This window comes from Malaclemys terrapin, chromosome 5, assembly GCF_027887155.1.
Source record: "Malaclemys terrapin pileata isolate rMalTer1 chromosome 5, rMalTer1.hap1, whole genome shotgun sequence".
Lineage (NCBI taxonomy): Eukaryota > Metazoa > Chordata > Testudines > Emydidae > Malaclemys > Malaclemys terrapin.
The window spans coordinates 125,189,299-125,199,072 of record NC_071509.1 but is presented as its reverse complement, the minus strand read 5'-3'; the positions used below and the strand labels follow the sequence as shown (position 1 = coordinate 125,199,072).

General features: G+C 41.1%; 1 protein-coding gene and 1 long non-coding RNA gene across 13 annotated transcripts in view; one reads left to right on the top strand and one right to left on the bottom strand.

Moving 5' to 3' along the window:
- Nucleotides 1-813: 813 nt before the first annotated feature.
- LOC128838342 (uncharacterized) lies at nt 814-7,949 on the top strand. Of its 2 annotated transcripts, none has more exons than XR_008445160.1 (3): nt 814-995; nt 6,847-6,918; nt 7,614-7,949. It is a non-coding gene; the product is annotated as an uncharacterized LOC128838342 (long non-coding RNA). The 2 variants fall into 2 exon arrangements; XR_008445159.1 differs by having other exon boundaries at nt 815-995; nt 6,844-6,918.
- The window catches only part of BMPR1B (bone morphogenetic protein receptor type 1B), a 344,071-nt gene continuing 336,435 nt past the window's right edge, over nt 2,139-9,774 (bottom strand). For all 11 annotated transcript variants that reach the window (XM_054030452.1, XM_054030451.1, XM_054030450.1 and 8 more), the window contains 7 exons: nt 7,690-7,786; nt 6,841-6,979; nt 4,126-4,318; nt 3,571-3,868; nt 3,006-3,181; nt 2,526-2,656; nt 2,139-2,415 (listed from right to left, as the gene is read on the bottom strand). In XM_054030452.1, coding sequence (XP_053886427.1) covers nt 2,290-2,415; nt 2,526-2,656; nt 3,006-3,181; nt 3,571-3,868; nt 4,126-4,318; nt 6,841-6,979; nt 7,690-7,786 — 1,160 coding nt within the window. In that variant the 3' untranslated portion in view covers nt 2,139-2,289. The remainder of the gene's footprint in view (nt 2,416-2,525; nt 2,657-3,005; nt 3,182-3,570; nt 3,869-4,125; nt 4,319-6,840; nt 6,980-7,689; nt 7,787-9,774) is intronic.

Below are 9,774 nucleotides of genomic sequence, written 5' to 3'. Positions count from 1 at the left end.
CTCAGTGCCTGTGGTTAAGCCAAGTGATGGGCCTGAGTTGAATCTGACAAACCCATATGTACTATTTATTTGAATTTGAGAAAGTGTTCAGTGGCACAGGCTGGGTGTATGTACCTAGCTCTCCCTGTCCAATATGGGTGTAACTAGAGGCTGGTGGTGTAAGAGAGTGGCTCCACAGCAAAGACCGCCTTAAAGAGCGGGGGAAGTGAGGCACCACCTGGCCCAATCTCTGTGTGTGCGGGTGCAGGCACTGGTCCCTAGTTGAAGGTAATGAGCCCTGCTCTCAGTGTGTACTACACTACCTTTCCATATGTCGTCTGTGCCCCATAGCGAACTGTACTCTTTTCTGAAATGGGACAGAGGGTTACTTATGGCTGGCCTAAGGCCTGTGCAGGTGTGTGCTTATTTCTTTTTTTTTTTTTTTTTTTTTTTTTGGGGGGGGGGGGGAGGGGAATTTGGCTGTTGTCGTTTTGTGGGGTATCTCTGCAGCGCTTGGCTGAGGGAGCGGGTTCAGATTCAGATGCACATTAAGGACGCCCTGCCTGTGCAGGGTGCGGGGGGAGAGCAGCAGTCCAGCACACAATAAACTCGCTGGCACAGGTGAGCAGGGGCGGGGAACAAGCGAGTTGGCCTCTTTCGGCGGAGGGCGACACACGCTGCAGGGTAATAAACCAGCGGCTCTAGCGGGGGAGCCCCGCCCCGCGCCGCCCCCAGCACTAGTCCGCTCCGCGTCCCGCCCCTCAATCAGGCCCCGGCGCCACCTGACGGTCTGCACGGCGCATGCGCATTTGGGACCAGCGTTCCCATTGGCTGGGGACGCGACGGCGGGGGTACAAAGCCGGAAGCGGCTCCCGCGCGGGAGAGCGGCGGCTGCTCCAGCATCCAGAGCAAGGGAGAGGCTAGAGCGGCGCGTGTCCCCCGCCGGGGCTCCGACAGCGCCCGGCCCGGGCTCGGCGCGACAGGCGGCTCCCCCCCCCGCCCACGGAACGGGTAAGGTACGTACCGTTCCCCTGCGCTGGGGAGCCGGGCGGGACTAGCTCGGGTGCGGCGGTGCCTGGCCTGGGCCTGGCTGGTGTGTAGACTGCTTTTGATATGAGTTAAAACGTGGCAAAGGGGGCGACTCGGAGCAGGGGTGGAAATTTACTGGTCTGGAGGCAGCATGATGAGACACCCATGTTTGCAAATTGCAAGAAATGGTGGGGGTAGGCAACGCAGGTTTTATTTCCCCTCTCACAGGCATCCCAATGCCTGCTGAGGCTATGAGGGAATTTGAGCCAGCAAGTTAGAGCACTTAATCCCTGAGATTCCTGTTTGGTACCCAGCATAATTTTTTTTGGGGGGGGGGCTGATGGGTATCATATCATTCCAAAACTTAAGACCTACTGAGGGACTGTGTTTATCCAACCTGTATGCATGTAACATTTATTGACCCAGGTCACATCACAAATTAACTCAGTTGAGAGATCAGGATGTGTGAGGGGAGACAGAACCATTTATTTTGGGAATGTTTAAAACAACCATGAACAGAACAAATACAACATAACCATTTGTTCCCTAGTTCTTAGAATTCTAGTATTTACAGGTTTCATAAGGCACTGGTTCCCAAAAAAGAACACAAAGTAGTGTCTGAAAAAAATCTTTACATTGGATTATGCTAGAGGAAGGGATTGAGCTTCTCCTCTTCAAAGTTTTATGGAATTTGAGTCTGCATTTTGTCAATCTAGGCATGTTCATAAATAAATATTATGTTTCATTTATTTAGTGCTTTAATCATCCATAATCCACATACTATATATCATATAAACCTGAACATCTTGACCTTCCAACTTTTCCTCAGAGAAGTTGGTTGTGCTATGCTATCTATTATTCTTCCCACTTTGGAAAACAAACTTGAGTTCACTTCACATGCAGATTTAAGGACTTAAGTTTCAGATTTCAACAAGCTCTTCCTCCTATGCAGCAGTTTCACTCACCAGTGGTCTCTCTGAGGCACAGTTTCTTCTTTAAATGTAACAATATAGGGCTTTACTTCACTTCTAACCATAAGGTTCATTTTCATAAAATTTAAAGCAGTATCTTTTAGACAATCAAAAAATAAAATCATGGGCTTTCACAGAAAGCAACATATATAACCATGCAAACAAGTCTTCAGGCTGCTCTCCTCAAAAGATGTTACTTTAAACAAAAAATTTACAGTTGCTCTGAAATTAGTGAAGGTGAGGGCTTCCTTCTGATTCCTCTTCATGTCCTCTGACCACAAGGAAAAGTCATTTCATTTGTTGAGTTGAATCAAAGTTTAATGTCCTGTGACTCTGACATTTTGGCAAGTGTTTTCTTTACTCTCAGGGCTGTGAGCCTAGAAGCAGGGTTGTGAGCCCAACACTCTGTCATGAGTTTTCCCATTTGTCTTAGGCACTGTGGAAAGAGAAAGGAAAGGTATACACACTGGATGTGGATGAAAGATAGCTCTCGGCCTGAGAGGGGGCCCTAAAATAGATTAAATGTCAAATAGCATTACACTGTACCTCATCACTGCTCCATCTATTGGGGAATGAGGGACGGAGCTTCTTGATGCACACAATCTCCCGCATGTCCTCATAGGAAGGGTCAGTGGGCACAAGATCATGATATGGAAGCTGGTATTCTTCAACTATTCCTGAAAGAAACATTTTCCAAATGCATCATAACTGCAGGATAAAAATCCCAAAATACATTCAGCTGTGATAAGCATCATATTTCTTATGCTTAATTTTTCTATTCTAAAAATAAACAGCAGTATCTCCTCTATGGTCCAGTGGATAGAGCATTGGACCAGAAGTCATGTCTTTTACCTCTCTGTACTTCTGTTTCCCCAACTTCCTTTAAAGACCTGCCAAATTGACCGCTGGTGTATTGCATCTGACTGAAGCAGAAATTAATAGGCTCAGCACTGCCAATGTGTTTACCCAGGTTAGTTTATTGCAACAAAATCTACTACCCAGAAAGAAAGAAAGGATGGAACTTACCTCCTGACACACATCTCCTTGCTACCTCCCAAAGGATAAGTCCAAAACTGTACATATCGGCCATGATATATGACTGGAAGTGATTCCTATTCAAGCTTTCATCCAGCACCTCAGGAGGCATATAGCGCTTTGTTCCTACCCGGGTGTTTGGTGGTATGTCCACCTCATTTGTATCACTAAAAGGAGGAAAGGGGGGGGGGAGAGGAGAAGAATCAAACATACAAAAAAGTAGCTTGAAAATAATGCATAATCTTAATGGAACAATTCTTACAGAGAAAGCTACTTACTGTGAACAGCCACCCTTCTTTTATTCCTATTCCTCGCCTAGGATGTTAACTGAAACTTCATATGAGCTAAGCATATAGGCTATGCAACATATACTGGCAAAGGATAAATTGTCTTCCAAGCACTTTTCAATACATCCTTAAGTACAAACAACTTACATTTAAATACCAAACAGCTATTTATAAACATGCAATATATATATATAAAATATACCTGCCCCTAGTATAGTATAGTATAGTATAAGGGTGTATCATATATATCTGACATTAACTTTACTCACCTAATAAATTTAACTGCCAAGCCCAGGTCTGCTATACAGCAGGTTCCATTCTTTTTCACTAGAATGTTCTTACTTTTCAGATCGCGGTGGGCAATAGCTGGTTTGCCTTGAGTACTGAAGATCTCAGTGTGCAAGTGGCACAAACCACTAACAGAGGAATAGGCCAGTTTTAGCATGGCTTTTGAATCTAAGGTAGTGGATTTCAGATAATCATACAGGGAGCCATTCTCATGGTAGTCTGTGATAAGATACAGTTGGGTCCAAGACCCTGTACCTTTAATGTCCGCAGCAATGAACCCTATGGGGGGAAAATATTTTCAGATTAATATTTTTTGGGGCTTTTGAACACCACACATGAATTAAGAATATTGTGGATTATACTGCATGAAAAAAATCCCCAGATTAAGGGTTAAATTGTGATCATTGCTTGTGCAAGGGAAGAGTACAAAAGCCAACCCCCCCCCCCCCCCCGACACAGGTGGGAAAAACAGGTGTATGTTGACATCGGCCCCCATTTAAACAGTATCATCTCTATCTTTTATTTCACTCACTTACCCAAAATGTTTTCATGCCTCATCAGGACAGTCTGATAGATTTCTGTCTCTCTGAACCAGCTGGCCTCCTCAGTGGTGAAGAACACTTTTACAGCTACCTTTTCTCCACGCCACTTTCCCATCCAAACTTCTCCATAGCGACCTTTACCTATCTGTTTCACCATCTGAATCTGCTTTGCTATAGTCCTTTGGACCTGTTAAATCCCAAGAAATGCAGTTTAATTATACCCCATAACGTAGGTGTTTCATCTCTCTTTGTCTATATCATATCCTTTCAGGCTAAAACATACATCCTGAGCTGAAAGTATGATATTTTAAAACAAAAAATTTTAATTGAGTCCAATGCAGTCAGTTGCATCTGCCTGCCTTCACCCACATAAATGAGTTACATTAATTCAAGGTCCTCCCAAAAGATTCTGATGACCCAGGCTGTCGTTTTCTCTGAAACTGACCGGAATTCACTGGAAGTGGTCCTATTCCTTATGGTCCCCTCTCTGTTTTTGTTTATGTTAAACTATTTTTAAATTGCCTAAAATGGAAAAAACAGCCTATGTATTATCACACCATCAGATAGATGGTGGCTTCAGTGGTTATTTTGACTTACGCCAGTGCAAGCCAAGAACAGAAATTGAGCTTAAGTTGTTTTTAAACTGATTTATACTTTGAAGTAATGATTGAACAGTTCTATTAATGTTAGCATGGTTGCTTTCCAATTGGCCTACTTTAAAGAATGCATCCTGAAAAATAATGGAATTACATCAAATAACTTAATTTGTGTAAATATATGTAATGGCATCATAAAGCACATGCAATTACAATATTTAATGATGAAAAGTTCCTTATTAAATTATATTAAGAAAATGAAAATCACATTTCTGTTATGAGTTTTCAAAAGGCAGAGTACTACATGGAAGACCGTAATTGGTTTCTTCCTGCTAGAGCTGGTCAAACTATTTATTGTGTTATGGATTGATTGTAAACTGTTCACAGCGAACAATCCATTAATTTTTCTACACAAACATTGACATTGGTCAGCTAAAGAAATAGGGCATTGAGCTAAACATTTACAAACTACTTCCACTGTTGCTTGAATAGAATTTTGTTTTGTCACAAAAGGGGTTTTGCTTCTTGAATGGAAATATCTCAGCTAAAGGCACAAAACACACTATCAATCACCTAAAAAAACGACCCAACAGCCCACAGTGGTTTAGAGCCACCATATAATTATGAATAATACAAATACATTTGAGAGAGAGAGAAAATGAACAAGGTTGAATGTCAGAGTAACGACACTATCCTGGTTAAGGTTTCGCTTTGTTGTAACCTTGTATCCAATATAATAAGCGAGCTACAAAAGAAAGACAATATTGTTTATCATAAGCTGGCATTTTACAAGTTCTAAAAATATTGGAAATAAATAATAAACACTTTTAAAATGAAGGGTAGTGGTTTTCACCACACATTATTGTACATATTTGCCCTCTTGGACAATAAGTATCAATCCATGCACGTCTAAGCTGCGTAATTTCCTGATTTATAAGCCACCAGGTATGGCAGAAACTACAAATGTCTCCTTTACTGAAGTACACTCTCTCAGCAGCCGATCCATGCTGCCAGTGGGATCATAGGACCTGGACAGTTTGATGATGGAGCTGTGGTTCACCCACCCTGCCTATGCCCAGTTTAAAAAAAATACTTAGGGAGAAACCATATTGCTCCAACCAGCTTTCCTTTTATTTCTGTCATGAAAAGCCTTAGGAAACTAAGTGCAAAAATATTCTGTCCCCCGATTCGAAATGCAGCAGCCCATCTGCGAAACTGCTGGTCAATATGGGGAGGTTTGTGAGCGAGGCAGACAGGGCTGGATCTACACATTGGTGCTCACGCCCATGTCCAGTAAGAATAACTACAGACTGTTGGAATCAATTGCAAAGCTCATTCTTCTGCTTATCTGTCCCTCAATGGCCATGTTGACATTTGGAAAACTGGCTGTTTCTCAAAACATATTTAGCTAACGTATTTTAATGAATATGATTTTAAACAGAACTTTGCAGCTACTAGGTACAGGACCGATGTATAACTTCTCAGCTATGCATTTGGAAAATGACAAGAAATAAATAGTTTTAAAAGGTAGTATTTAAAATAAAGTATCTTGAGTCTTCTGCAATGCCATGATGTGCAGGAGGTCCAAGGTTGTCAGGTTATCAGAAAACTAAAACACAGATGAATGGAAAAGTCATGAGCTTTACTCTGAAATATAAACCTTCTAGCTGAAACTGAGCCTTCTTTAGTACATCGGTTCTTGGGTCTCAGTCACAGTTACATTTGAGACAACTTATAAATGTTATACTCCATTCAGCTGGCATACCTTCAACCTACGACACCGTTGAAGCGCAAAATACAGTGATTCTATTCTTAGCTTTTTAATGCTAAGTGAAGCCAAGGTGTAAAAGGATTCCATTTAACCATCCTGTCTCTAAAAATGATGTAACAGTGTGTACCTGAGATCAGATTCAGATCCTGGTACATGAAATAAAGAGCTCTGATTCTTAAGTATTTATTCTCCAACTGATATCCTTGTCATTTCTGCAGACACTGAGAACCTAATTCTTCCTTCACATATTAACGTAATTCCTATTAAATCCCCTTGAATTTTTACGCTGGTGACTTTGCCTTAGAGAGTTCTGTGTGAATCTAAATTACATTCCTTTCTTACCAGCAGAGGGAGCCCAGACCCACTTCCTGAGCTCTGAGACTGTTCAATCAAGTCTTTCAGGGATTCCCCTGGAGGAATGTAAGTCTCATCCTGTTCAAGTCCAATGCTGTAACGAGGTCTGGTTTCTTGCCTTTTATGCCTATGATTTTAGTGAAAATTAAATTAGTTGACAGTACAATGAGGAACGGATGCTATGTAGAAAACACTACTCACATTTAATATTTAGTCATGCATAAGTTCCCAGCAATTACTCAGTACGTGCTAGACTCATCAATGACTATTTTTCTGATCTATTCGCAACATTAAAACGCTTTAGGTCTATGAAAGGGGCTGACTATCATCCTGCTGGGGAATCCGGCATAATTTTGCATAGCCAAGTACCAACTTTAAACCCCTAATTCAGAGAATAGTCCTAAAAACAGAGATGCAGCAAATACCTCACCTTTTTGTTATGAATGTTGTGGGTCTTTTATGACCAAAGGCATTTTTATGAATTTGCCTGTTTTCTGAATCGATCTCCTTCTTTGGGTATTTACACCATTGTTTTCTTTAATTTTCACTGTGTACTACTTTGTGTTATTTCCCACTGGAAATCTTTTTAGGACATACTTTCTATGAAGGATGCTATACAAAAGACCAACTATATTATAGGGCATTATACTGATGCCTTTGTGATTTTAACATTAGCAAAATATTCAATTTTTCCCTATAATAAAAACAAAGTTTTTTTTAATTGTTCCCCAATTCCCTCCTGTTATGTTTTTATTTTACAGTTCATAAGCCAGGGGGGGAAAAAGTGACGTTGGGAAGAAATGTGAAGCAGACAAAGTTTAAATTCTTCCGACTTACCTGAAGTAACAGAATATGATGATAAGTACCAGGAGTATACTGCAAACGGTCACTGAGATCAGCAAGGCCTTATGGTGAATGTTTCCTTCAACAAAATCTGGTTTAAAGATAAAAAAAAAGAAGCTTTGTACAATGGCTGTATTTTTGTCTTAGGAGTCAACACTACTCTCTCACACCTGAAATGTCTTTCACATTCTGCCTTCCTGGATTTAGTTTCACATGTAAAAAGACATACAAGAGTTTATAAATATATTAAGCAACATTGTGTAATGTATCACTTGATTTCAGAGCCATTTGACTGAGTTTGCAAGGGAGTATTTAGCCCTTCATGACCAATCCACTAACCCCCACCGCCTCAAACCTGGGATTTATAGTCCTGTATCAGACTAGTTTGGTGCCTCTTTATTTTAATTAATTTCAGAAAAATTCTTGCACTTGTGGAAAAATGTGTCATTGCACATTACCAAGCAACATGTAAGAATTATCCTTGCACGCTATACCCATTTTCTGCTCTAAAATTTAGCTGTCATCTCCACATTTATATCCTCATTCCAAACACACGTGTTGGACCGTCATGCAGATTCTCATGCTGAAAACTGAAGAAATCCTGCACCATCTTCTTTTAAAACTACAGAGTCTCAAAACTGTGATACGTTAGCACACTCCCCACCCCCAGCTTGGTGTTCACTCTTATGCAGATAAAGATGAGGTTTATCTGAAGCCCTCACCATCTGATTGTCTTGCATCTTCCACACAAATGCTGAACACACAGTAAACTGTGAGAATTCTATCCTTATTGACTCATCCTGGAATAACACTATTATGTTTCAGATTTACTAGGGTAATGAGACAAGGAGGATCCTAGGGGAATCTTGGCTTACTGTCATGCACTTTTATTTTAAAGATCCAGTTCCCTCTCCCATCTTTGCTTCCAACTATTTCCTTCCCATCATGAACAGAAATTACCTACCATTTATCTGCCTTGTGAGCACATTGGTCATGTTTTAACCTGACATTACCTGCTCCTGGAGCATTAACAATGTAAACATTCAAGCCATGGCCATCGCCTTTGAAAGGAGACACTGACACAGGGCCTATCAAGAAAAAACTAGAGCGCATCATTCTCATCGGAGCAGCAGATTTCTACCTGGACTGTCACTCTAAGTGTGCCGGGAGCTGAAACTGAGAACCCTCGGGGGAGTCCAGCTCTCTCTGTGAAAGAGGTGACAGTTCAGGGGGCCAAGATTCTATTTCATGGTTTATGAGCAGTCTATGTCTGCCAGTCATTACCCTCTAAAATGTGTGGTTTGTAACAGTTTAAGATGTCACTGCCTATTAGCCCAGGAGAGGCTAAACACAGTATGCAGACTATGGGGGAGAATTCTTCATACTCTGGAGAATACGGAAATACGTTTGCAGCAAGGGGTTTCTGGTTTCTTAGCACAACGAGTGTTGAGTGCCACACATACAGGGCTCAGTTCTGATCTTGCTTACACCAGAGTAAACCAAGAAGTGACTCTATTCAGGTAAATGGAGTTACACCCATCAGAAACTGTAATGAGCTCACAATTAAACTCCCTCCTCTTTAATATTATAAATGGATTATGTGTGTGTGTATAAAGCTGTATATAAATAAAATGGAATAAAGAACACTGAAGATGATAAGTGCTCTGCAACTCTTAAAATAAGGGGCCCAACTTTAGAAAGCCACGCTTGAAAATTCTGATTTACATTTTTTCTGTGATCAAAGGCATTTGTGTGGGAAGAAAAAAAATCCCAGAAAGCACTTAAAGAGAAAAGGGAATCTAGGTGTGAAAGACAAGTTCTGCATTTTAGCCTACAAAATTGAGGGAGGCTGAACTAGTTAGTGATGATGAAAATTATTACCTTAGATCAGACGGTTGTTTCTAAAACAATATTACACACGGCTTTATTAAAGATGCACCAGGCACACAGTAGGCATGAAATTGGCCCCAAGACGAAAGGAAGGCAACACATCTTTCTGGAGTCCTTTATGTTTACCAACATGTTATGCAAGGCAATAATGCTGGAGAATGAGTGCGTTATCTGCCCAGAATTCAGACA